General features: G+C 38.3%; 1 protein-coding gene across 4 annotated transcripts in view; it reads left to right on the top strand.

The window, feature by feature from the left end:
- Positions 1 to 14,120, top strand: part of PPP4R2 (protein phosphatase 4 regulatory subunit 2) — a 55,169-nt gene extending 41,049 nt beyond the window's left edge. For all 4 annotated transcript variants that reach the window (XM_080808275.1, XM_080808274.1, XM_080808276.1 and 1 more), the window contains 6 exons: positions 5,564 to 5,657; positions 7,235 to 7,272; positions 8,366 to 8,440; positions 8,691 to 8,834; positions 9,708 to 9,997; positions 10,251 to 14,120. In XM_080808275.1, the coding sequence (XP_080664401.1) occupies positions 5,564 to 5,657; positions 7,235 to 7,272; positions 8,366 to 8,440; positions 8,691 to 8,834; positions 9,708 to 9,997; positions 10,251 to 10,570 (961 nt within the window). In that variant the 3' untranslated portion in view covers positions 10,571 to 14,120. The remainder of the gene's footprint in view (positions 1 to 5,563; positions 5,658 to 7,234; positions 7,273 to 8,365; positions 8,441 to 8,690; positions 8,835 to 9,707; positions 9,998 to 10,250) is intronic.
- The last annotated feature ends 13,390 nt before the right edge of the window (positions 14,121 to 27,510 follow it).

The following is a 27,510-nucleotide window of genomic DNA, read 5'->3' as shown; positions in this document are numbered from 1 at the left end:
TGAATATTGAATTTCTTCTCTAAAGTTACTTTAATGTACATGATTGACCAGATTTTTCTTAGTCATAAAAGCTTTCACATTATTGTTTTTCTTTATTTTTAATTTTTTATTAACATATAATGTATTATACATTATTGTTTTATATGTATGTTGCTTACACACAGATAGCGCTTGAAAATTTCTGCACCTGAGAGTGTGTCTCTTTATACCTTTTTAAAAGGTCATGTATGAGATTTTTGTATTCTTACATCTGGATCATAGATTTAAAGCATAATCCTATTTTGATTTTGTATTGTTTGCTTTACAGTTAGCTTGAGATTATTCAGGGATGAGAGAATAGGTTCTAGCTATTTGTTACTTTGTTCTCTTACTTCCTTTGACCTATTTTATTGCTGCTTCCAGAATTCTCTTCAGTTGTTTAGGAGAAATAGAGTTTTTGTGTCAGTATTTGTTGAACATATTAAATCTTTTAGCTAAATGTGTTTATTTCCGTTTTCTTCACTGTCTTTCACTTAGCATAACTAGTTAAGAATTGGAATTATTTAGTGGCCTTCCCTCCTCCTCCTACCTCGCCTTGCCTTTGTACTTTGATCATATGGTTTGATTTGATGTTCTAATAAAATGTTTTAAATTGAAAGGTAGGATACAGCAAAAGTCCTGATTTTTTTCTTGACATTTTTTATTTGATGCCAGAACAATGACAATTCATACTACTGTAGGCACTATAAAAGATTATTAACTTGACTGAAAGTGTTGACAGTTGCTACATACTTATTTTGGGATTTGGAGTGGCACAGATACTAGTTTATAATTACTTAGCATTATTTAAAGAGGGTAATTCTTCATTTTATTAATTGTTTGTACTTATTTTACATTGATGTTTTCAGTAAATCTCAATTTCTGACATTTGATTTGAGGTAGAAACTATATACATAACAATATTTAAGTATGTGTATATTTATACAAATGTAAATCCTGAGTACTGATAGAGATATTGTGTAGATACTAAGATAAAGATAATATCACGTGATTCCAGTGATATTTCTGACTTTTGTAGGACTTAAGAGTAAACAAAACTGAACCTGTTTGTTCAGCCTTAGATAACTGAGATAGATATATATATATTTTTAATTTAATTTTATTTTCTTAGTGATAACTGAGGTACATTTAAGCTAGTTTTTACCTGAATAGTTCAGGTCAGATTTAAGTGATTTTGTTAACTAAGACATAGTATAAATGTAGCCATTCATAGAAAATAAGGACATAGTAAAAATGACATCTTTATGCATAAAACTGAAGTTGAGCTGGCTGTTTTAACATTTTTCATAACAGGATGTCTGATTTTATGGTTATCTCTTAGTTTTTATACTCAAACGGCCTCTGTGTTATATTTTATATCCCTCTCTTTTTCATGAGGAAAGTTGCTTGCATTGGAAAGGAATAAGGTAATCAGTTACCTGATTTTTATCTTAAATTCTGAATTAAGTATGCATTTTTCTTCTCTGAATGTCTTTCCAACTGAATTTACCTGTATACATTCAGAATGTTTGTATACATTGGTATACATTCAGAATATTTGTACATCTTAATGGTGAAACATTAAATAGACTAAGATAAATTTTAGTCAAACTGTAATCTCAGCTTGAAATATAAGATAGGAAATTCTTCCTTGAGGTGTTGGCCTTACTGTCTAAAATTTCTTTTATTAAAAGTAGCATTGGATTGCTAATTCATGGTTTGATGTCTTTCCCTGATGTTCAGCCCCTTTCATGATACTGAATTCTCTTTAAGACTTATGCATATTAAAGAGTTGGGCATACAGAGGGAGAGAGAATCTCAAACAGGCTCCACACCCAGTTCAGAGCTTGATCCCAGGCCCTATCTCATGACCCTGAAATCTCGACCTGAGCTGAAATCAAGAGTTGCTGCTTAACTCACTGAGCCACTCAGGAACCCTGATACTTTTTTTTTAATTCGGTGAATGGGGACGATTGCAGTCAAATTCAGATACTATAACTAATGTAAAACATGTTAGTTGCTCTCCTTGGAATTTAAAGGAGTATTTTAAAAGATAGAGATAAACTTTTGGTTTTGTTCCTCTATAGTTGGTCTTTAGGGTGTTTGTGCTTTCTACAGCCTTCATTAATTAGTGGGTTAAGATCAGGATGATGATAGGAACTAAGATTTAATGAACACCTTATAAAATATTTCAGGCACTGTTAAATGGTTTATATACATTATATTTTATTTAGTCTTCGTGATAATCAGTGTGAGATGTATACGTTCAGAATCCCTGTTTTCTAGATATGGACATGAAACTTTAAGAGAGGTAAATTCAACTTGGACACAGTCTGTCAGTGGGCTAGCGAGTATGCCTTTTTATCCACACTACCTTATAATTTGTACATAAAAAGTAGACTGGACATCAGTGTTCTGTAGTGTTTCCAGGTAATACCATTTGAAAGGACTTGTCACTTTTGGATCCTTTACTTGATGTGGGTTTTTCCCCCTCCCAAGTTTTAGTGGATTTCGTGGACACACCTTTTTTTTTTTTTAAAGTTGAAAATGCTAGCTAGTCCTGTTCCAAGTTTCCCCCCACCCAATTCTTTATGTAATCTTAGTTTTTATCTTAGGATGGCAGGGAAATAAGTAATATATTGCAGAGTAAACAATGTATTCGATTTGAAATAACCCCAGATGTTTTTCTATTAAATTATTTTACAGTATATTGTTCCAGTGAACATCCTTACCCATTTCCCCAAATTTAGGGATTCTGGTTCAGATTTTTCATTGTGTGGTTTTTGCTTTTTTCTTCTTGGCACATAGGGTCTTAATTTAGTTAGTGATTTTTATTGGAAAAAGTTTTAATATTTTCAGGAGTTAGAATAAACTGTTTTGTATGCTATATCTAAGAAGTAATAGCAAAACTTGCACAAATTTTTTGTACCAACCATTCATTTTGGATTTGGTTATCTGGTTTATTCTTATACCTCCTTTTAAAGATCTAACGTAGATTAAGTGTTTCCAGGTTCAGACTTACCTCCTTGGCGTACAATTTATTCTGTTTTGAGAACACTGTACAAAATTTTATTGACATTTATTGTAGTTATTTACATGCTCTGATTTTAGCTTGTGGTAGGCTTTCATATTTACCTAAAAGGTTAAAAAGTACAACTGTATAAAGAGACCTTCAGTGCATTTGGCAAGATTATATTAATGTTCCCAGAGGATACTTTTATTTACAAGTAATACCTGTATTTTAGCCTGCTTATGCAAGGGGGTGGGTATTATATGACATTTTAGTGCCATCTATTGGACACTTCGTAAAATACCTTCAAAAGCTTGTGAAAGTGACCAAGGAGTAAACACGTTTTATCATAGGCTTTTATTGCTAACAGTGCTGTGCAAACATAATACCTTTTTCTCCCTAAAAGCAGTATTATTTATCAATACATGCATTGTTAATAATAGGCTATGCTTTTACTTGCCTTCCTGAATAAAATTAGCCAAAACATGTAAACATTGTTAAACAGACAATTTAAAGATACTTATGTTTTAAAGCTATTTTTAACTTAAGAGAAAATACTGGTTTTTGGTGTTTGAAAGAAATTTAATTGGAGGAAAAGACATAGTTAATATCTGTTGAAATATTTATCGGTTAAGTATTGTTTGAATATTCTTAACAGTGGGTGCTGTTTTATTTTTTAATAATGTAGACACTTCTGATTGTATCACTGTTGAGTTAATTAATGAGGGGATAACATAGATAGGTGGAATTTGTGTGTTTAAGGTTTGGAAAGTAATGAACTTGAAGAAGGGGCTGAGGTGCTGGTATACCATTAATACTCAGAAATCCATGGTGGTACTGCATTTCAGATATGTATGTGTACAAATAACTCGTATATTGAACCTAATATAAAGGAGGAGATCCTGCCCTTGAGCTTTCAGGAAAGACATTTTGTAAACTCATGTTGTTTATTACGTATGTAGCTTGGGAAAATGTTTCCCTGAATTTTTTAATGCAGGTAACAGTTTCGTGTATTAGCTATAGGTTTTCACTTATGTGGTGTCTTTAGAGGAATGAATAAAACAGACCAGTAAGCTGTTTCATTATTAGTAACGTTGTTGGTGTGTTTTTTGTTTCCTTTTTCCATTTCAAAGATTCTTCGTTTTGACTGTGTGTGTACTCCAGTCTGACCATATTTTCAAAAGCAAGAAACCGTATTCTTTCTCAGAAACCCATAGGAATTTTCTTTAGCAGTCATGGTGAACATCAGAGTTCTGTAATTTCTAGTTGCTTCTGAGTATTTGTGATATCAGACACACATTCTGCCATTTAGTTAGCTCTCAGTCTCTTGTGGACAGAATGATAGTTTCTGATTTTTAGGTTTTGATGCTACTTGAGAAATGATAGATTCTTGGGCTCTCCTAAGTAAAATGTTTGTTTCATATGAATAACATACACTTTACACCTTTACAAAATTTGTTATAAACCTTATACTGGCTTTTTATAAGAACATAAGAATGATATTGATGCTAAGGATATGAGGACTAAATATGGTCTGTCCCATTAAAAAATAAACAAGATTTTAAGTATGTTTAGAATAATGGAGGGGAGGATAAGGGATTTGAAGTTAGAGACACTGGGTTTGAGTCTTGGCACTATTATGCACTACCTGCTTTCCTTTGTGGGAGAGTATTGTATCAAAATTCCTATACATAGTAAAGAACTTTGTGAATATTAACTCTTAATTTGAGGTTTTGTAATTCTCTTTATAAGGAAAATAAATAGATTTGAATGGCACATAATGAAGTCTGAAGTTTATGTCTGTACTTTTTAGCTGTTTGTCCTATCTAATGCTTTTAGGTTGGCTGTACAGACTGTAATTCTGAGGAATGCTGAAGTGTGTGAGATAAACTTTTAATATTTATAAAAGATTTTAGTTCCAACTTACATCAGTTTTGTATTTGATATGATCAAGTGAAAATTTAATTATGTTAAGGCACTTACCAAAATATTGATTGTATTTGTGTGTATTTTACATCTGATGAATCATAGATTGTGTGTAAAACTAACTGTGGAGCAGAACTCTATCATACGTCTTCATTGGAATCATTTGCCTTGTTCTGTCTGATACTACATTTGTAGTTTTGTTTGGAGACACTGTAAAGAAACCTTTATGTGCACAGAAATGCTTGAGGGAAAATTCCTGTATTTAATAAACTGTAACTTGATTATTATTTGTGTTGCCTCTCTTGTAAACTTTAATCATATTCAGAATGTCAAAAATATGTTTCTCCATTAGTTTTGAAACTTCTAAATTTTGTGTGTTCTTTTTTAATTGCTTTTTAAGGCTAGGGATTTTCTTGTTAAAGAGATAGGTGTGCTTATTATCTTGAGTATTTTTTAAGTCACTCATCATTTCATCTCCCTATTGTAGCAGTTTCTTTTATCGCTTAATACATGGGTAACTAGATAAATCTTTAAATAGTAAGAGTAATAATGTTTCTGATTCTCTTGATAATTAATGACCTCAAACTATAAAATTATATTCTTTTGCAGTATCCCTTTTACTATTCAGCGACTATGTGAATTGCTAACAGATCCAAGGAGAAACTATACAGGAACAGACAAATTTCTCAGAGGAGTAGAGAAGGTATTTATCTTAATCATTGGGATTATATTAAACTTTATTTCAGAAGAGAGCACTGAGTAAGTTCTGTTTCAGGCACCTTTTCTTCAAATAGATTTCCTGAAACATACCTGAAGTTTTTTTCCCAAATTGTTTTCCTAATTTGGGAAAAACTAAGTTTTGGAGCAAGATTTAATAGAAGGGACACAGAGGGAGGACTTATTGATCACTGAAGTTTGGGGAATGCAGCTTACTGTCTCTTCAGAATTCCTAGTACACATTAGTATCAAAGGCTCTACAAAGTTCTGGAATTGATATTTTAACTTTAGTTGTGTTTTGTACACTTGTTACCCATGGAATTCATTTCTTCATTTCTGGACTTCAGAGGTACACAACTTTGGAAAATCTGATGAAAAATTTAACTTAGATATTGAGAAAGATGTAGATCAGACTTAAGAATGAAGAAGTGTTGTTTTTTTTTGTTGGTAAGGGATGTTAGTTGTAAGAGAAGGGCATATTGGATCTAGGAAACAGTGTGATGAACAAAGACATCAAGGTGTTTGAGGGACTAGTAAGTAGGAAATGGACTTGTTTGAAGTGAAGAACCAATGAGAGAGCCCTGTGAGAACCAAGATTGGACCAGTAGGTTGCTAATTCCCTCTGATTGATCCTAAAACATTGTCTAGTGTTCATTTTATGGTTATAATTCAGATTCAGTTTATTCTACCCTTGGAACAGGAATCTAAAACCGTTACTTAATGTTTACAACAGATCTTAGGACCTTATTGGATTAATTTGTTTTGTTGCGCTTCCATGCCCTTGATTTAATGAGATTCCTGAAGGGCAGGAAGGTGAGATGATTCATCAGTACTTATTTTCAGCTTATTGGACTTTTAATAATTAGATTTTGGCAATCTTTGAATGAAGAGGCAATTAAAGTAGTTATACCAGGAGTGGTCCTCTCACCAAATCAGGGCTGCAGTGTTTCATATTTGGGTGACCATGGACCAGTTACATAACCTAAGTCTCAGTTTCTGATCTGTGAAATATGGGTAATAGGACTGCAGGAGTGCTGAAAAGCACTTCCTGTGGGTCATACTACACTTCTAATCAATATTGACTATTAGGAAAGTCAATATTACTGAGAAGATTATATTAAAAAGGTCTGAAGCTCTTTTTTTGGATGTATGATACTACTACACAAACTTTTGATTGTGTACTGCTTTTTAAGGAAATTCATTATACGTGGCCTGAATACTTCAGTCTCCAAGTATCTTGGCATGATTTCGATCTAAAATAAGAGTGTGGTTCCACTGTATTAAATTTGATACATATCAGGGCTCCAAGGTAGCTAAAGTAGAATTAAAATAATACTGGCAGAAGGAGCAAATGGTTTAGTAGGTTATTAGATTTAGTGTGTTAATCGTTTTGGTTTCTGTTGTTTGATTAAAAGTTTTTACTTCTAAACATTTATTTTCTTGTATTAGTAAAATTGGAGTAGATGGGGTGCCAGGGTGATTCTGAGAGCTTAAAAACAAATGGTTAACCTTTATGTCATAGTGCTTTTCTGCATATTAAAGCATCAATTTTTGTTGTTGCAGAATGTGATGGTTGTTAGCTGTGTTTATCCTTCTTCAGAGTAAGTATAGAAATTTTTTAAAATTTCTGTATACACTGATTATAACATTTCTAATATTTTCTAATATATAAGTATTTAAATTAGGTCACATTTATTTTATATGGAAATGATGCAGGAAAATATTTATAAATACTTGTGAACCTACCACCCAGTCCCTCAAGTAGAGTATTACCAATGATATCATCTGTATGTTTTTCTAGTAAAAAGGTTTGGATTAAAGTGATTGGTGATTTGCTGTAATCTTAAAATTTGTGGATTTATGTCCTGTCATGGTTTTCAGGGCCCTGAGATCCCATTCTAGATACCTTGCCATGGTGTGTCTGGGGAATAACTCCTAGGTTTGGAATAGTTCCTTGATGACTTTCCTCCTCACAATGGAAAAGTATTTCCAGTTGTCAAGATTTATATAGCAAATTAACGTGTTGGTTTAAGACACAATCCTTGGCACTATTAATGTTTTGTTACGATTGTTTGTCCTGGGAATTAAAGTGGGTTTAGCACTGTCCTAGGCTTCTACCTACTAGATGCTAATAATGCACCTCTTTCCCTGAAAAATGTCTTCAGACATTGCCAAAAGTCCACTGGGACTATGGGGTCCATGAAGGGGAATTGAGAGGAGAATGATGTCTTCTGTTAAGAAACACTGGATTTAGGGCACCTGGGTGGCCCAGTTGGTTGAGCGACTGCCTTAGGCTAGGTCATGATCGTGGAGTTGTGGGATCAAGTCCCGCATCAGGCTCCCAGCTCCATGGGGACTCTGTTTCTCCCTCTGACCCTCTCCCATCTCATGTGTGCCGCGCACTCTCTCTCTTTCAAATAAATAAGGAAAAATCTTTAAAGAGAAAAAAAGGCACTGGATTTATAAAATGTCTGATTTTATAGACGATAATGTTTGTTTTTAGAACTCTAGCAAGAATATACCTGTGTTAAATGAGATATTAAGGTAATCCCATAGTTAATGCTATTTCTTAAAGAATTCTGTTTGTTGTGTTCTGTGACTGTGAGATTGTACAGAAGATCGTTTAGGCCTGTGGCTCTTACCAAAATTAAAGAACTAAAGGGTCTATAATAATGTTTTTTCCTTTTCTCATAGGAAAAATAATTCTAATAGTTTAAATCGAATGAATGGTGTTATGTTTCCTGGAAATTCACCAAGTTATACTGAACGGTGAGATTACTGATGTTAATATCCAGAGAGATTGTATGTTCCTAATTTTGAGAACAGGTTCAATATATTTTCTTATATAAAATTGGGCATTTTATGGAAGCCATAGAATATACTGAACAATTAATTTGGTAATCCTGAAATCTTGAAAGTCAAAGTTAGAGTAAAGACTTCTGTGATGTGTTCACATAAGCAAACCTTGGGAGGGTGACTTCTCACCAATGAGAAAATGATGTTCTTTATCTTATCCTAGGTCTAATATAAATGGGCCTGGAACACCCAGGCCACTTAATCGACCAAAGGTTTCTTTGTCAGTCCCCATGACAACAAATGGCTTGCCTGAGAGCGCAGACAGCAAAGAGTCAAACTTACAGCAAAATGAGGACAAAAATCACAGGTTTGTATGTGATTTATATTTAAAAACAGAAAATGTTTTCAAAATAGGTTGACATTTATCCTTTCAGCACTCATTATCTACTGTATGCTGTTGTTTTGAGGGACACAGCAAGGTTTTAGTGTGGTCTATGGCTTCTGGACTTTTTCAGCAATAGCACATGATGAAGACAGTCCTAGAGAAGCTTAAAACTGCTAATTTGTAATAGCATCTTAATAAAGTAAAGTGATCGGGGTGCCAGGGTGGCTCAGTGGGTTAAAGCCTCTGCCTTCGGCTCAGGTCATGATCGCAGGGTCCTGGGATCGAGCCCTGCATCAGGCTCTCTGCTCAGCGGGGAGCCTGCTTCCCCCTCTCTCTCTGCCTGCCTCTCTGCCTACTTGTGATCTCTGTCTGTGAAATTAATTAATTAATTAATTATTTTAAAGAAAGTAAAGTGATTATAATGCTTTCTATTTCTTGTTTTTGAAAGTAATCTGAAAAGAGAAAAGATTTATCAGAGTTGAAAATTTTTAGTTATTTCTCATTGTAGATCATTAAAGGAAAGCTTTTATTTATATCCCAAAGCAGACTAAACAGGTGAGAGGTCTTAATGAGTATGTCCATCTGGAAGACTTGTAGTTCTCTTATGGAAAGACATTTAGGTTACTGGGGAATTGAACAGAAATGTCATATAACTTATTGACTAGTTCTAGTGAGAAATATTCGTGACACAGTTTAGGTTCCCTTGAAATTATTCTTGTGTTTCTCTTTGTTCAGAAGTTATAATTTAACTTTGACACTGAAATGCAATTTTAAAAATTATTAGACCTTAAAAATGAGAATGTGGAAGATGAAGAAAACAGTCTTATTAACGACACTTTAAAAAAACATTTACAGTGACTCTGTGACATCTGAATCAGAAGGTTCCTCAGTGAGCCCTATAAAAAATAAACATCCTGATGAAGATGGTGTGGAGGCCGAGGGGCATGAGGTAAAAAGACTCAGGTTTGACAAAGAAAGCGAAGTCAGAGAGACAGCCAGTCAAACATCTTCCAGTGAAATTGCTTCGGTTATGGTAGAAGAAACAGAAGCATCGTCATCATCTCAGGATAAAGACAAGGAAAGTAGTTGTACCAGGCAGCACTGTACAGAAGAGGATGAAGAAGAGGATGAAGAGGAAGAAGAAGGTATTTAGAGACCATCTGTAAAAGGGTGGAGTAAGGAGATCCTCAAATTCTTGTACTTCATTTTGCCTGAAAGAATTTAACATAATGGAACTCCTTATAATGCTGATGTTGGGCTTTTCTCCCACCTGTATGTATTTGCTGCTGAGTTTCAGGGGATATGATTTGAACTGTAGAATATCAGAATTCATGAAACTTAACTGTGGAGGTATTTTGAAAATAAAATTTAACTACAACAACATTTGCTTATTTTTAGAGTCTTTTATGACATCAAGAGAAATGATCCCAGAAAGAAAAAATCAAGAAAAAGAATCTGATGATGCCTTAACTGTGAATGAAGAGACTTCTGAGGAAAATAATCAAATGGAGGAATCTGATCTGACTCAAGCTGAGAAAGATTTACATTCTGAAGGTAGTGCAAATACAGGCCCTGTAAGTAGTGGTTCTGATTGCCATGAGACAGAAGAATTAGTAGGATCCAACTCCAGTAAAACTGGAGAGATTCTCTCAGAGTCATCCATGGAAAATGAGGACGAAACCACAGAAGTCACAGATGAACCAATGGAACAGGACTAACTATTGAGAAATATGTAGATGCAGTATTTTACATACAGTTCTGGTTTTACACTGTATAAAACTTTTATGTAATAAAGTGGACCTTTAGTTTTACAAGAGAAGCAGGTTGTAAAATAAAGTACTTTATGGGATAAATCCTGAAAGAGTTGTACATGTAAGAACTGTGAATATCAGCTCCTCTGGGTCCTGCGTACCGCTGACTTTTTTTTTTTTTTTCTTCTCCTGGTCTTGTCAAATCAGTGGTTTGTGTATAGATTTTTTTTTTTAAAGAATTAAAGTTTTTAAACTGGAAGGTAATAATTATAATTTTGAAAACCTTTTGGAGATTATCACATTTAGTTTATACATATGCAAGAAATCTTTTTGTCTTGTCTCTTTCTGACAACTCTAGCAGTTTTCATATTTTGGTCATAGTTTCAACATTTTAACATGTGAATTATAGGGTTTCATGCTGGCTTCCAGATTTTATTGTTTGACTATGTACAATGGAACTTTAAGTCATATATACATATATATATATTATTCTAAGGGGGGAAATGTTCTATTTTTCTGTTTCTATAAGAGATGAATACAGTGAATACTTTTTCTATTGGTAATGATTGAGTTCACCTCTTTCAGAAGACAGTTTCAGTTTCTCTTCTGAGTAATTCAGATAAAATCTGGCCCTTGTGAAACCCTGGAAATAAGTCTGTTGAAATACCAGGTTAAACACATTCCAAGAGATCTGTTCTAACTAAAATTCTTTTGTATACTTCTGAGGTGCCTGAGAAAAAGACTTCATTATTTATGAGAAAATATGCTTTATCTTGGAAACTGTGTTCAAACATTAGCTTACTATTTTGTAGAATGAATGCTGACATGAGACCATCTCAGAAGAACCCGGCAGGTTCCTTGACCTTTTGCTTGCTTTTCTGAACATTGTGAATATTACACATTTCTTTCTAAATTATTCTAGAGTATGCAAATGTCAATGGTATGAAACCCCACTGTACTGGAAGAATTAATATATTACTATAGTAATGTACTGGAGCTAAATGACTGAAGCTTTAGGGGTGCATAGAAACCACCATAATTTGTATGACATTTTGAAGTGAATTAAATATTTTTGAACATGCTTCTTCGACAGCCAGTGTTATATTTTTCAGATTAACACAAAGCACAATGATTACTCTAAACTCAATATTTTCAAATTCACATATTTAAAAGTCATGCAAGCTGCAACTTCCCTGTCAAAATTACTGGCTGCCAAATTTATACCTGTTTCTTCAGCTGTACCTTTTGATATTTAGAATTTTTAAATTTCTGTAAAGTAGATTTTGTAGAATGTAATGTGTTCACTGCCTTTGTGAAGCGGTATATAATTGTATAATTTCTGTGTGTAAACTGAATGCTTGGGCTTTCAATACAGTATTCATATAAAGCAATAAATATTAATGTTATGAAATATTCGAGTACATTTTTATCAAAATACAAAAGAATCCCTTTTTTAGTTTCAGATACCTGAAGTACACAGATGAACTTATAAAACTGATGCAAACAATTTCTGACACTGTATCATAATCTTTGGGGAGATGTGGGTGGCGACCACAACTTTTGCATTTTGACTACTTAAATTGCTATGACTGAAATTACCAAATGATTTGGCTCCGTTTATGTTTATAGGGTAAATATACTACTGACTGACTTGACTGTCAGGTTCACAGCAGCTTGATGATATATTTAAGAATATGTCTAGTAGTTAAAATAAAAATCGAATATTGATTTACTGTACCCAGGAGGGGAGAAAAATCACACATTGTAAATTTTTAAAAATTTTTTTGCAAAAATGTTGAAGCCAATTTTAAATGTGACATTCATTTGTAGTGACCTATTGACCTATTATTTTGTTGAGGGATATTTTGCCAATGAGAACAGATTTTAAACATTTTAATTTTAGAAATTTTGAAATTTTCTTTAGGATATTTATGAAATTACTGTCAATAAACGTATTCTTTAAGATCCTGTGACCTTTTGATATTTTTTGTTTTAATTGTGCCATGGACCATTTGTAAACAAATCAATTTACTTTTGTTGGTTATAAGTTGAAGATTTAGCGTCATGACTTTTGAGGTCTGTGGTTTTATTTGTAAACTTGCAATTGCTATTTTTGCAAGGGCAAATGTATTTCTTTATTAAATAAAGTACAATAATGGTGAATGTACCAAAATGCCATCACTTAACTCTATGAGAGATCTGCATTTTAATCTATAGTTTAATAGTTTTAATATTTATTAGATATTCATATGTTGATCATAGATCAAACTTGTTGCTGTTCATACAGATAATTGTAGAATGCTCACGGAATATCTCCTTTAGGATAGGTGGAATACTTATGTAGTTAAACTGGGAAACCTTGTTCAGCTGGTTTAAGATACTGATGCCCATTTGGAAGTAGATTTCCGCAAGTATGCATAGGTGCACTTACACAGACTTTGCTTAAATGAAAATGTCAGTTGTAATAGTAACTGATTCGGATGTGAATTTTTTAAAGGCTGATTTTAGGCACATTTTCTTACATCAGCAAAGTCATATTAAAGATCTAAATGAAGAAGCAAGACCTCAGTGATTAAAAATGTTATTTTCCCTTTTTTTGGCCTTGAGCAGATTGTTTACCTATTAGAATCTAGATTCTGAGCCCAACATGTAAAAACTTGAAATGCTGATGAGGATAGAGAATAATATGTAATATGTTTTAGCACTTTCCCCTTTTAAAAAGGTAAAAATATCCTAGTACATTTTAAAAATTACATCTTTTCAGTTCTGAAAATGTAGCAGAACAGAAATAAGTGGTGGAAAATGTCATATTTTAAATGTTGATTATTAAATAAATTTAATCCAGTTAGGGTTTATTGTAACTACACCTTTCAACAATGTGGACAGAGCAGTGGAATTCCCCGTCAGAGAGCTATAACCCTTTGGCTTGGAAAGGCGTTCCAGAAATCCTGCGCCAGAAGGTGTAGCCTGTTAAAGCATGGAGGTTCAGAGTACTTTGTTTTGCTGGTGTAGATAGGCATGTATTTATGCATTTTTGCATTTGTAAAATCAGTAATTTTTCAAATAATGTAAATGTAATATACTAGTTTACTTATAAAGGTACTGGGCAGAATCTATAGCTGCTACAATGTTTATGAGAAATGTAACGTGATAAGGATGAAAATGCAACTTGTAGAACCAAAGGAAATAAAAATTTTGGATAGTGTTTCAAGTTGTCTTCTGAACAGGAGTTTCTTAATTACATTGGTTTTGATCAAATGAAGCTCAGTTCTCTTGAGATTTGTGCTAATCATAAAATGGATGAATGCAAAAACACCTTGTAATTTTATGTGGAATTATTATAATTAGGTTTATTGGATTATTGGCCTAATAAGAATGCTAGTATGTATTGGTTAGGATACATCTAATATTTCACATTCAAAAAATAATCAGTACACTTCAGAATTTTCTTTTATTTCAATTTGGAGCCTAGATTACTTTGCCAAATGTATTATTTTCATAATGCAATAAAATATAAATTAGAAGAATATATGTGTGGAATTACTTTATTTTCTTTAATAGTTCACACCTCTGTCCCAGCTCCGCCTCCCCAGGCACTTTAGATAGATGGTTTAGGATCCGTAAGCATTTCCTGGTCTGTAAGGGAAAAAGCTTAATGCACCTCTGTTTCTTAAGTCTTAAGGATTTCCGCGTGGAGGGTGCACGTGACGTGAATGGACAACTCAAACTTGGTATCTGACAGAAGTCCTGATTCACCTTATAAAAAAGTTCTCTTTTGGCATAATTTGGCACTAACTTGCATGCATGGATGTACAATATCTGTACTGGAATCATTTTAGAAAGGTTTCTTTCAGACAACTACATGATTAGAAGTGTAGAATTGCCCTAAATGGAGAGAATGGATTCCGTTTTCTAAAAACCCTGGGTTCTTGCTTTTTTTATGTTTTGCATAGTAGATGATAGTAAACAGTAACACCTGGGGCTTTGGATTCAGAAGCTAGTACCAATTAGCATATGCCTGAATTTAAATATTTTTGAATTTCAGCTTCATATTTGATCTCTAACTTACCCATAGTCAACTTTAGTAAACAGAATTGGTAGTACAGAGTTTTGGGGTAACTTGATAGACTGATTGTTGCACTAAACAGGATGACAATGGACCATCTCTGGCTACTTGCCATTCTAGAATACTATTTCCTGTTGTATTCTAATGGTTTTGGAGTAACGGACTTTTTTTTTTCCTCCAAAATTCAGCAGTGTAGTTTGTGGCTTAGGTTTATACTAACAGACTTTTTTTCTTTCCCCCCAAAGGCAGTGGGTTTTTTAACTAATGACAGAAATGTCAACAACTCCATTTCCCAGTCTGCACATTCCACTGTTTCACTAATTTTTATACTCGCACAAGCTAACCTGTGCTTGGCAAATGGTTAACAGCTGAAATCAGATGAGCTTTGTGGATACTGTTTGCACAATCCATTTTGGGATTCCTAAATTCACTAATCCTGCAGTTACTTTCTACCCAATTGAAGGGTTCTCAGTTATCCCTGAAGCATTTCTTTGCTGCTGGGTTTAGTTGAGAGCAGTACACACAGTTGGATGCCCTTGACACTGTCCCAGTAACAGAAGAGGTAAGGTCAATAAAACCAGCGTCCCCAGGCCTATAGAAAGGCACAGCACATTGTCACTTGGTGGTGGACAGGTGTTTCTCCAAGTTGGACATACAGGCAAACCAGTCAAGTCGTCTTTAATGTGTTATGGTGGGACTTGATACTTGCTTACAGTTGAGTAGCAATGTGTGTTAATGCAGTGTTAATGCATATATTTCCTGAGAATTTGAGGGTTAAATGTGTGGTAGGTACTGGACTATCTTCATTTTGGATATTTTTCTTTACATTTCTTGTAATTTATAATGGAAAGGTAAGCTTAGTTGATGACCAGCAATTGCCATGTGCATTTAGGAATGCACACAGTCTTTCACTTTTCAACTCGGATGGGTTCCTAAAATTAAGTTGGGCAACTTGTGTGAGTTGTGTATTTGGGGGCTAAAAGAATAAACTCAGTCCATTTCCTATGTTTGAGGAATTTAGTCACCTTTGGAGAACAATAAGCAGTCCAAGTTTTGAACTAAGGGTGGTCTGCGACTTGAGATGCACTGGTGAGAGACAGTTTAGTGCCATTGTGGCTGTCTGGGAAGGCCTCTCAGATTTGGGCTTGAGAGATAACGGAGTAGGGTGTAACAGGCGGAATAGAAGGGCATAGGAGTTGCAGTGATAGGGGTTAAATCTGGTTTGCCTTCCCCAGCTTGAGCACCTTGGGCAAGTTGCTGTATTTCTTTGAGCTTTAGTATTCTCATTTTGAAGTGGGGAGATAATAGTATCTATCTGGCAGGACTCTGGGCATTCAGTGTAATTATGGGAATAAAGCTAGATCTAGTTTAGGGTCTGACTTTTTTTTTTTTTTTTTCCAATGTCGTATTTGAGAGCATGAGTTGGGGAAGGGGCAGAGGGGGGAGAGAATTCTCAAGCAGACTCCCTACTGAGTGCAGAGCTTGATGCGGGTCTCAATCCCAGAACCCTGAGGTCATGACCTAAGCCAAAATCGAGAGTCAGATTTTAACCAACTGACCCACCCAGGCATCCCTAGGATCTGACATTTCTTTCTTTCTTTCTTTTTTTTTTTTTAAGATTTTTATTTATTTATTTGACAGATAGAGATCACAAGTAGGCAGAGAGAGGAGGAAGCAGGCTTCCCGCTGAGCAGAGTCCGATGCGGGGCTCGATCCCAGGACCCTGAGACCATGACCTGAGCTGAAGGCAGAGCGGCTTTAACCCACTGAGCCACCCAGGCGCCCCACTGACATTTCTTTTAAGGAGAAACATGGAGAAGAAAATATGTATTGTTCCTGGGGAAGCCTTTTTACCAGAATCAAAGTTGAGGTTTCAGTCCTGGCTAATAACAGGATAATAATAGCAAGCACTAATTGATCACACACTTTATGCCCTTCCTTGTCCTTAGCACATGCCCCCTCTTTTAATCTTCCATCAACCCTATGAGATGTGTAATATCCTTGTTTTACAGACATTTGTGGTAAAGGAAGGCAAAGGGACCCTTTGAAAGGGGAGGGTCAGAATGAGAATCGGGCTCTTGACTCCCAAACCTGACTTTTTTTACCCTCCTTATGCTCAGATCCTGTCTAGTCTTAGAAGGCCTGTCAAGTTAGAGTGGGACCAGCAGAGGGAAACCATTCTAGGTATACAAAAGTTCTTGGAGCTACTTGGACTGCAAGTTCAGGTACCTCAAAGGGCTTGACCAGTCACAACCCAAGCATTTGTTTTCACACCACATTTACTTCACTGTCTAGCTTCACCTTATTTTTTCTATTATCCATGGTTTTCCAAAAAGACATTCCCAGTACATGATCAATTTTTAAAATTTATCTTAAAAATTAGTAATACACACATGGCAAAAATTCAATAGAATAATATACACTGGGTTGTTTATATCCTACTACTCTTGCTTCTGTATCTTCCCCCTCAACCCTGAGAGAAATGCTCTCATTAGCAGGGCATAGTGCTTGAGAGCAAAGATCCTGGAGCCTAGGTTGCCTGGATTTGAATCCCAGCTCTACCGTTGGCTGGCTGTGTGATCTCCAGCATGTTTCTAAAATGAGGATGATGTCCCAACCTTTAGACTTGACCACTGGAAGAGAGCCTGACTTGCTAGTGGTCCCCTCTGACTTCCTTTCCATAGCGAATGTGTACGTTACAGTGAGAGACATCTTACCTTTCCTGCCCTATTTATTTTTGTAATATGTCTACATCAGTACCTACAGTCACCCTGGTCGTTTTAGCAGCAGCATTGTATTTCAGTGTATAGATGAACCATACTTGATTTAACCAACTTCCCTTTGAGAGACCACACAAAGTTTTGATTTGTGGCCACTGTTCACTCAGTTTGAGCAGTTTGACATGGGGACTTATGAAACCAGCCTTTCTTCCCTTCCTTCCTCCTTGGGAAGAAACAACAAACCAACCATTGAACTTTATTCCTTAAAAAATTAGTAATGTGGGAAACAGATGCCCTTGCCCCTGCAATGTGGTGGAGGAGAGGATGGGGAATTTTCTGTTGGGCAAATGACATGCTGTATTTGCAGTCATCTAAAATAATAAGAGTCACTGTTACTTTATGTGAGGTGGGAAAATAAGCCGCTCATTGAAATCTGACACACGCTTAGTGATATTCCTGCACTGCACACGGGGCAGTCACAACAGTCTCTCCTGGCTTGCCATTTTCATCTTTTCTGATGAGTCTTGTAATTTCTCGATCATTTGCGCTGCTTGGCTTCTGCTGGGTAGCCTGCACTAAAGCAAAACAGCTTGACCTCTTTGTGGATGTTTTCATTTCTTAGGCTCTTAGTTGTTGCTTGGCAAGGAAGTATGGAATTTGTCATTCCCACAATGACAAGTACTTGCTTTACTAATTGTTCTAATTTACTAATTACTTGCTGTTTTATTGTTGTGACTTTCCTGACATAACTTTTTTTTTTTTTAATGGACATGGTAACTTTTTGTCTCATGCAGAATCACAGTATAAAGTCTTGTAAAGACATTTCCGGTGGCAATTAATTTCAACCCATATTGTTGTACAGCAATGCACATAGCTCGATTGGAGTGACAACACCAGGAACAGTGATGGCCACTTTGCATATGCTTTCTCAATGGCCGCGGCCACAACCACCACTGGCCCATGGCTCTTGAGTTCCAAGTAGACAAGAGCTTGCTGGAATCAGCCATCTCAGAAACAGCCATCAGTCAACCCAGACAGTGATCTGCTCCTTGGTTCATCCATTCGTGTTTATTAAGGGACTGCTTATGAGCCTGGGTCTGGCGGTACAGCAATTAAGATGGAGAAACAAGGTAAGTAGAAATATATGTCAGACCAATATTATTAGCCATATCATATGAACTTTAGCCTGTGTGATTCCAGAAAAATGATCTGTTGGTACTTTAATGTGATCATAATACATTTTAAAATTAACTGGAATGATGGGCATCTTTATGATGTTGGATCTTTCTAATTAAGAACATATTGTAAGGGTACCCTTGGGTGGCTCACATGGTTAGGTGTCTGCCTTCGGCTCAGGTCATAAATTCCCAGGGTCCTGGAATTGAGTTCTGCATCGGGCTCCTTGCTCAGTGGACAGCCTGCTCTCCCTCTGCCACTCCCCCTCCTTGTGCTTGTGCTCCCTCCCTCTCTTTGACAAATAAATAAAATCTTAAAAAAAAAAAAAAAAAAGAACATAGTGTAGGAGTGCCTAGGTGGCTCAGTCTATTAAGCATCTGCCTTTTGGCTAGAGTCATGATCCCAGGGTCCTGGGATTGAGCCCCACAGCAGGCTCCCTGCTTAGCAGGGAACCTGCTCCTCCCTCTTCCTCTGCTGCTCCCCCTGCTTGTGTTCTCTTACTCTCTCTCTCTGTCAAATAAATAATTGAAATCTTAAAAAAAAAAAAAAAAGAAGAAGAAGAAGAACATGGTATAGAGCTGGTAAATGAATTCAGTAAAGTCACAGGATACAAAATCAGTGTACAGAAGTCTGTTGCAACCCTATACATTAATAAACAACAAAAAGTGAAATTAAGAAAATAATCCCATTACAATTGCCCTACAGACAATGACGTATCTAGGAATAAACTTAATCAAAGAGGTGAAAGACCTGTACTCTGAAAACTATAAAACACTGATGAAAGAAATTCAAGATGGTGCAAAGAAATGGAAAGACATTCCATGCTCATGGTTTGGAAGAATAAGTATTGTTAAAATGTCTGTACTACCCAAAGCAGTCTACACACTTAATGCAATCCCTATTAAAATACCAACAGCATTTTTCACAGAACTAGAACAGACAATTCTAAAATTTGTATGGAACTGCAAAAGACCTTGAATAGCCAAAGTAACCTTGAAAAAGAAAAAACTGGAGGCATCACAATCTCAGATTTCAAGTTATATTACAAAGAGGTAGTAATTAAAATAGCATGGTACCGGCATAAAAACAGATACATAGATCAGTGGCTAGAACAGAAAAGCCAGAAATAAACCCACAGTTACATGGTCAAAAATCTTCAACAAAGGAGAATGAATCTCCAGTGGGAAAAAGACAGTCTCTTCAACAAATTGTATTGGGAAAACTAGACAGCCCTATGCGAAAGAAGCAAAATGAACCACCTTCTTTTACCATATACAAAAATAAACTAAAAATGGATTGAAGACCTAAATGTATGGCCTGAATCCATAAAAATCCTTGAAAAGCGCACAGTCAATAATTTCTCTGACATGAGCCATAGCCACATTTTTCTAGATATGCCTCCTGAAGCAAGAAAAACAAATGCAAAAATAAACTATTGGGACTCCATCAAAACTAAAAGCTTCTGCACAGAGAAGGAAATAATCAACAAAACTAAAAGACAACCTACAGAATGGGAGAAGATATTTGCAAATGACATCCAACAAAGGGTTAATAACCAAAATATATAGTGAACTGATAACTCAATATCTTGAAACCAAATAATCCAATTAAAAATGGGCAGAAGATATGAATGGACATTTATCCAAAGGAGACCTCCAGATGGCCAACAGACACATGAAAAGATGCTCAACATCATTATCAGGGAGATGCAAATCAAAACTACAGCAAGAAATCACCTCACACCTGTCAGAATGGCTAAAATCAACAACACAAGAAACAAATATTGGAAAGGATGGGAAGAAAAATGAGCCCTCTTCGTTGTTGGTAGGAATGCACATTGGTGCAGCCAAGGTGAAACAGTATGGAGGTTCCTCAAAAAATTAAAAGTAGATTTACCCTATGATCCAGATAGTGGACTACTGTATATTTACTCCCAAAAAACGAAAACAGTAGCCCAGAGGGATATATTCCCCCCTATGTTTCTGATGGCACTGTAATAGCCAAACTATGGGACAGCCCAAATGTCCACAATAGATGTATGGACAAGAAGATGTGGCTTATAGATATCTACAATGGAATATTACTCAGCCATAAAAAAGAATGGAATCTTGCCAATTGCAGGGACATGGATGGAGCTAGACGAATGATACTAAGAAAAATAAGTCAGTCAGAGAAAGACAAATACCATATGATTTAAACATATGTAGCATTTAAGAAACAAATGAGAAAAAAAAAGAAAGAGAAAGAGAGAAACAAACAAGAAACAGACTCTTAACTATAGATAACAAACTGATGGTTACCAGAGGGAAGGTGGATGGGGGGGATGGGAGAAATAGGTGGTGGGGATAAAAGAGTACACTTATCATGATGAAAAAGAAAATAAAATGACAGAAAAAAGAACATGGTATATCTTTTGGTGTAAGTTTGCTCTTACAACTTGGAAAAATTTTTAATTCCTTCATGTAGGTTTGTGTGTTTTTCTTGTTAAGTTTGCTCCTGAGTGCATTATCTATTTTTTCTAACTCAAGTTTGGGCCAGCCACAGGCCCACTGTCTGTTTTTGTGTGGCCTATGAGATAAAAATAGTTTTTACATTTTTAATGGTTGAAAAAATTTAAAAAATGTAATATTTTGTAAAACATGAAAAATTATTTGAAATGCAGGTTTTAGTGTGTAATAAGGTTTCAGTGGAATGCAGCCGCACCCATTCATTTTATGTATTGTCTACAGCTCGTTTCTCACCGTGAAGGCAGAGGGGGGTGGTTGCGACCAAGACCATCTGGCCTGCAAAGCCTGGAGTATTTATGATTTGGCCCATTGCAGAAAGTCTGCCCCCTTCTGTCTTAAGGGTCATCGTTTTATTTATTTATTTATTTTTAAATTTTTATTTCTTATTCATTTATATGACAGAGAGAGAGAGAGAGATTGAGAGAGAGAGCCATCACAAGTAGGCAGAGAGGCAGGCAGAGAGAAAGAGGGAAGCAGGCTCCCTGGTTAGCAGAGAGCCTGATGCGGGGCTCGATACCAGGACACTGAGATCATGACCTGAGCAAAAGGCAGAGGCTTTAACCCACTGAGCCACCTAGGCTCCCCAATTGTTTTATTTTTTTTTTAAAGATTTATTTATTTTAGAGAGAGTGAGCAAAGGTGAGGGAGGGCAGAGGGAGAGAGAGAGAGTCCCAAGCAGACCCTGCACTGAGCTGAGCCCGACCTGGGGCTTGACCTCATGACCCCAAGATCATGACCTGAGTCAAAATCAAGAGTCAGATGCTTAACCACTCGGCGCCCCCTAGTGGTCATTGTCTTAATGCATACTTACATCCTCTGACCCTGTAACCCCTGACTAGCCTGGTCCTACATTTAAGCCAATTCAGAACTTCACCGAGGTTGAGGGAAAATTAGCAGGAAGACTGCCCTTCAGGGCTGCTACCAATAACTGGGACAGCTAGAATTGATCCAGTGGAGAAATAACCTATAATACCATTGACAAAAGATTTAAAATCTGTTTCCACTTCCAGAAGATGTGTGATTTTTTTCCGTTAAATAGGATTATTTCTTTTGAAAGGCAGGGAATTTTCTTTGGGGAAAGACAGGAAAGAGACTATCCAGCCAGGTGACCGCCTTTTCAGAAGCGAGATGACCACCAGCCCCTAGGAACCACCACTCCGCCCTGTTTTTCGTTGTCAGCCATGGCTGGAGGTAGAGCCAGCAGCCAGACGCTTCACGTCAGGGGTGCCCTAGCGGTGAGAACCGGCTGTTAACATCTTTTATGAAATGCTGGTGGAGGTGAGAGCTCGTGGTGTGTTTGTGTCTATCTGGTAATACACTGAAAACTCTTGGTTGGGCCCTGGGCGGAAGATTGATCAATATCCCAAAGCTGTGATTGTTTACTTCTCTCTTCCATGCTTGTACCATAAAGCCCGGAACGGTAACTACTGGCCCCCAGCCACCAAGGAGCAGCTGTGTTGCACAGCTCAGGCCAGTAAGATACAGGCAGAAGTGCACAGGTAGTGTTTTCTTGCTAGGAGAAAGTGCTGCGTTCTTCACCTCTGTACCCTTTGTCCTTTTTCTTTTTTCCCCCTTCTCTTCCTTCCCTGACCTCCTGTTCTATAATAACTGAGACCCAAGTCTTGAAGCCACCTTCCTCCTAGGAGGACACCAGCATGAGAGTGAAAACCAACACGGGAGGCTTGGCAGAGCAGAAATCAGAAAGGTGTTAATTAACGAAATCCGCAAGTTAGGACACCACACCTTGGTATGTCAGTGACTGAAACGGACTAGGAGCGTCTATAAGCCTTGGTCACAAAATAATATCATGGCTGCTAGAAATGTGAAATGAAAGTTCTCTGATGGGATCTTTCAGTGAATTTTTTGAGTAACCGTTGTTGAAAAACCCTGTCTTCTTTAGAGAGAGAGGGAGACTCCTTCAGAGCAGGGGGTGGCTTTCAGCAAACTCTTCTTCACCTTCTACCCCTCCACAACATCTAAAAGTAGATCCTTCAATACGTCTTGGATCCACTGTGGCAGAAATGTCTGAAGCGAATGCCAATTATCAAGGAGTTATCATTTTCACGAATTTATTTGAGTTAAAAACTACTGAAATCTTTCCTGGCATTTCCTGGCCCTTGAGGAATCTCAAAAGGGACCCAATAATTAATAGCAACGTAGAGACATTTCTTTTTAAACTGACACCCAGAAGTGCCATTGCTCAAGTCACGCCACCTGTCCAGCCCAGGCACATGAAACAAATGGTCATTAGTGTCGCCATCTTGGCGTCTTGGCATCTGGTGTGCATCAAGCAATTTAGATGTACTTTTCCTGATCCTTACAACCTGGATGTAGGTTATTCTTGCTCTTAAAGAGAATTAAAAAAGAGAGTTTCTCAGGTAAATTAATATCTCTAACGATACACAGTGCATTAAGTTTTGAAAGGGGTTCCTGGTGTCAGAGCCTTAGTTTTCCCCTGTCTCAACACCAGGTAAAGGCAACTCTTAACATCCCCTGCATGCTTAAAACTTTTTCCTATTCCTCCCGGCCCACCCCCCACCTCTTCCAAACCTCTCAACCATCCCATTCACAGGATTACCCGAAGTCAAAAGTTTCCTCTGGGGTTGCCACTCTCTAAGACGGTGATGGAGTCTGAATGACCCCCTTTGTGGTACGAATTCTTAAGTGTTCTTCATTGTTTTCAGCTACTCTGTCTTTTCTGGAGATTCTGTTACAGAGGAAGTCGGTGAAATCTCTGTTTATCCTCATAGTTGTTGATCTCTATAGTCCCAACACTGGTAAGAACTTCGAAGCATAGGTGAGTAAATATAATAGAAGTTCTGCAGCTTGTTATTGTTACTGTTACCAACGTTGTAGCAGTATTTGGTTTTCCAAGCCTGCTCCCGAAGGGCAACGGGCAGCGGGTGTGTTACCAGTGGGGGATGAAGATCTTGAGAAAAGAAATTGAGTCTACCCAAGCCTTTTTCCACCTCGTCCCTCCTCAGGGTCTGCATTCCTGTCCCCTTGCTCCATGGAGCGGAAGTGCGGCCTCATGGTGCCCTCTTGTGGTCATATGTTTAGTTGCAAGATGGTGGGGGAGTTCTTTGCAAATATGAATAAAGAAAAAGAGAAGGAAAAAAGGTCCTGCATATGTTTTTAGTCAGCAACAAGTTTTGAGATGTGACAGTCCTGTCAAAACAAAACAATTCAACAAACTTCAAAGGAAGCACAACAGAAGATATGTAGACACATTTTGGAGCCTCGTGACAGAGCCCCACTGGAAAATGTGCCAAAACCATTTGAAGGACAAACAAGAAGATCTGAAAGGGAAGTGGGGTCCCTAACACTCAGGTGTGTGGTAGATCAGACAGAGACCTGGGAGCCAACCAGCTGAGACTCGGAGGGAGAGCAGTAATGCCAAGGCCGAACAGACCTTCACTTTTCTCATTTTCTTCTGTGGGAAGCTGAATTTACTGCCCATTTTTAAAGAAAGTGTGAAGTTCTTTTTCTGTGTATTACAGGCAGTTCTCAAATAAAAATTATGCTCTTAAAAAGAATGTGGGAAGTTCTGTGCCCAGTTCAGGAGTCTGCTTGTCCCTTTCCCTCTACCCTCCCCCACTCTCTCTCTCTCTCTTTTAAAGATTTTTTAAAAATTTATTTATTTGACAGACAGAGATCACAAGTAGGCAGAGAGACAGGCAGAGAGAGAGGGGGAAGCAGGCTTCCTGCTGAGCAGAGTCCGATGTGGGGCTTGATCCCAGGACCCCGAGATCATGACTTGAGCCGAAGGCAGAAGCTTTAACCCACTGAGCCACCCAGGCACCCCTTCCCTCATTCTCTCTTAAACAAACAAACAAACAAATAAATAAATAAAATCTTAAGAATACCAGAAGCTCTGCGGTTCCTTCACATACAGTCCATCCAGGCATGAACAAGACAGTGTCCCTGACTCCACGGAGCTGACATTTCAGTGGGAGGCGAAGGAAGAACATAAACAGACAAGGAAACAAGAAAACTTTAAGAAGTGAGTGTCCCCCAGAGAAAAGAAAACAGGAGGATGAGATGGAGACAGAAATGGAGGAGAAATGGGAAGAGGGAGAGGGAGAGAGCCCTGGAGGGAAGAAGTGGTTACATTCTGGGTACATCGTGGAGGTGAACCTGATCTGTTGACAGATTGGGTGTGGGCCGTGATGGAGAAAGGAGCCAGGGTGATGTCAAGAGTCTGGAGATAGGGAGCCTGCCGAGGGGGCCACCTTCTGGCGGTCAGGTCTTGCAGACGATGAGCTGGCAGCTCCCCCCACCCTGATAGCCCATCGGTGGGCGAGTAGACATGGGCTACCCAGGGCTGATGGGGGAGGGGGGAGCTTCCCGCTCACTCGATGGACCTGCTGACTTGCCACACGTGTGCAGTGGGTGGGCGTGTGCTCTGGGTGGGAGGAGCCAAGGGGGCAGCGTCCCAGAGGAGACGGAAACTCCCAGGGGCCACTGGGCTCTGAAGGCAGCCCGGTCAAGAGGGAGGAGGGGGCCTGCCACCCAGCTTGGAAGGGGGGCCTTGAACCTGGGTGCCTCTTGGTCAGTCCCGATAAGAGAGCAGGGGGCCCAGGGAAACCCTGGAAACGACTGGGTTTTAAACCCAGGGAGAGGTAAAAAGCCCTAGGAATCATGGAGAAAATCTGCCTGTGATGAGGTTAAGCTGTTTTCTCCATGCACGAAGGAGTCGTAGGATCAGGTTATGAGTTCCATTCAGAAAGTTAAAAAAGAAAAAGAATTGACACACTGGGTCATAAACCTGTGCCATTCTTAAGCTTTCTGACTCTGCCTAGCTCTGAGGGGGGTGTCCCCCTCCTGCTTCACCAGAGTCCCGGCCCTGCTGGGAGTCCTGGGGGACAGCGCATATGGCAGTTAGCCCCCCAAGGGGCACATATTCATCCATCGACAGCTGACAGCCATGCAGAGCTGCTCCCAGGGGCCTCTGGCCTGCCTGCGGGTGGCCGAGCACTCAGGGGGAAAGCAGGAGCTGGCCGAGGAGGCTGGGGGTGCCCTGAAGTGGTGGGGCTGGGGGGGGTTGCGGGGAGGCACGGTGACATCTCCCACAGCTGTGCTTCCCAGCTGCTGCTCCAGCGCGACCTTGTCCCCGGGAGCTCCCTTGGGTGCTGGCAACTTTAGTCAATGTCCTTTCGGGGTGCAACCTCGCATCTTCCTTCCTGGTGCTCGTCACTGTCCCTCTGAGCCCGGGACCTCCCTCCTACAGCTCAGCTCATGTTTGATGGTGGCATTCACCCCCGACTGCACCCCAGTCTTCTTCTCTGGGGATCAGTTGCTGCAGTTTCTTAAATGCTCCTCACATTCTGCACAAAGGCAGGAGAGCTCTTAACATTTCTTTGCTTTTTGTTTTTGCTAGTACAGAGAGACCTTCAATGAATAATCATGCATATGTTCCATTTCACAACTAGGCAACTATATTTGTTAGATAAAATCCTAGAGGTAGGAATTCTAGCTCCAAATGTATGTGCTGTTTGCTTTTGAAATAACCTAAACTATTTCCTTTTCTTCCTCCAACTCTCCCTCTCCTCCCTTGTCTCTCTGTCTCTCCCTCTCTCTCTTGTCTCTCCCCATTTCTTCTCTTTTTCCTCCCTTCCTCCTTCCTGGAAGTGGGAGCTGGGATCTTGTGCTGGAACATTTGGGGAAGGTGCATAGGAGTATGGGGAATATTTAAAATTTGGGTTCTTTGTCAAATTGGGATCGAAACTGTGGCCGATTTCTGTCCGCTCTTGGAGAAGACAAGGCGAGGATACTGAATTCTAACTTGAAGATCCTGTAGGATCCTGAAGTCTATTTTTCCAGAAGTTTCTACCAGGAAACATTATTCGCCCACGTTCTTTCTCCTGATGGCCAAACACGCATTCACACCACCCAGCGTGGGCACTTCATCCCTGAGTGACACATCCTAGGATATCATCATAAAACAAAAATAGCCTATCTACATCCTCAGAGGAATAAAAATAGAACGACCGCATGACCTAACAATTCCACCCCTGGGTACTGATCCAAAGGGAAGGAAAAGAACTCGTGTTGGATTTCCCTGCCTGGCAAAAAAAAGACACCTTCCCAGAGGCAAAGCCTTGCTCTGGAATGTGAGACTCTGCTGTGACAGACAACAGCCCTTTAAAAAGCTCAGTGGAAAGCACCCCATGGGTTGAGAACAAGTCCCTTCAGGGCACCGAGCTTTGAGTCTGAAGAAAACCTAGACAGAAGCCAGCTTCCTGCCCCAGCTTGGCAGGAGGGATCCTTGGAAGCTCCCTGGCTTGCTGGCTCTGGGGAGGGAGCAGGTAGCACGGGAGGCGGGACCCTGCGGGGAAGCAAGTCTCCACTGCCGCCTGTTTCAAACTGGCGTGCCTGCTCTCGCTCAGCTCTCCTCAAAGGGCTCCATGCCTGCAGGGGTTTTGCTGTGTAGCTAAG

Source organism: Martes martes (genome assembly GCF_963455335.1).
Source record: "Martes martes genome assembly, chromosome: 1".
Lineage (NCBI taxonomy): Eukaryota > Metazoa > Chordata > Mammalia > Carnivora > Mustelidae > Martes > Martes martes.
This window is presented reverse-complemented; position numbering and strand designations above follow the sequence as displayed.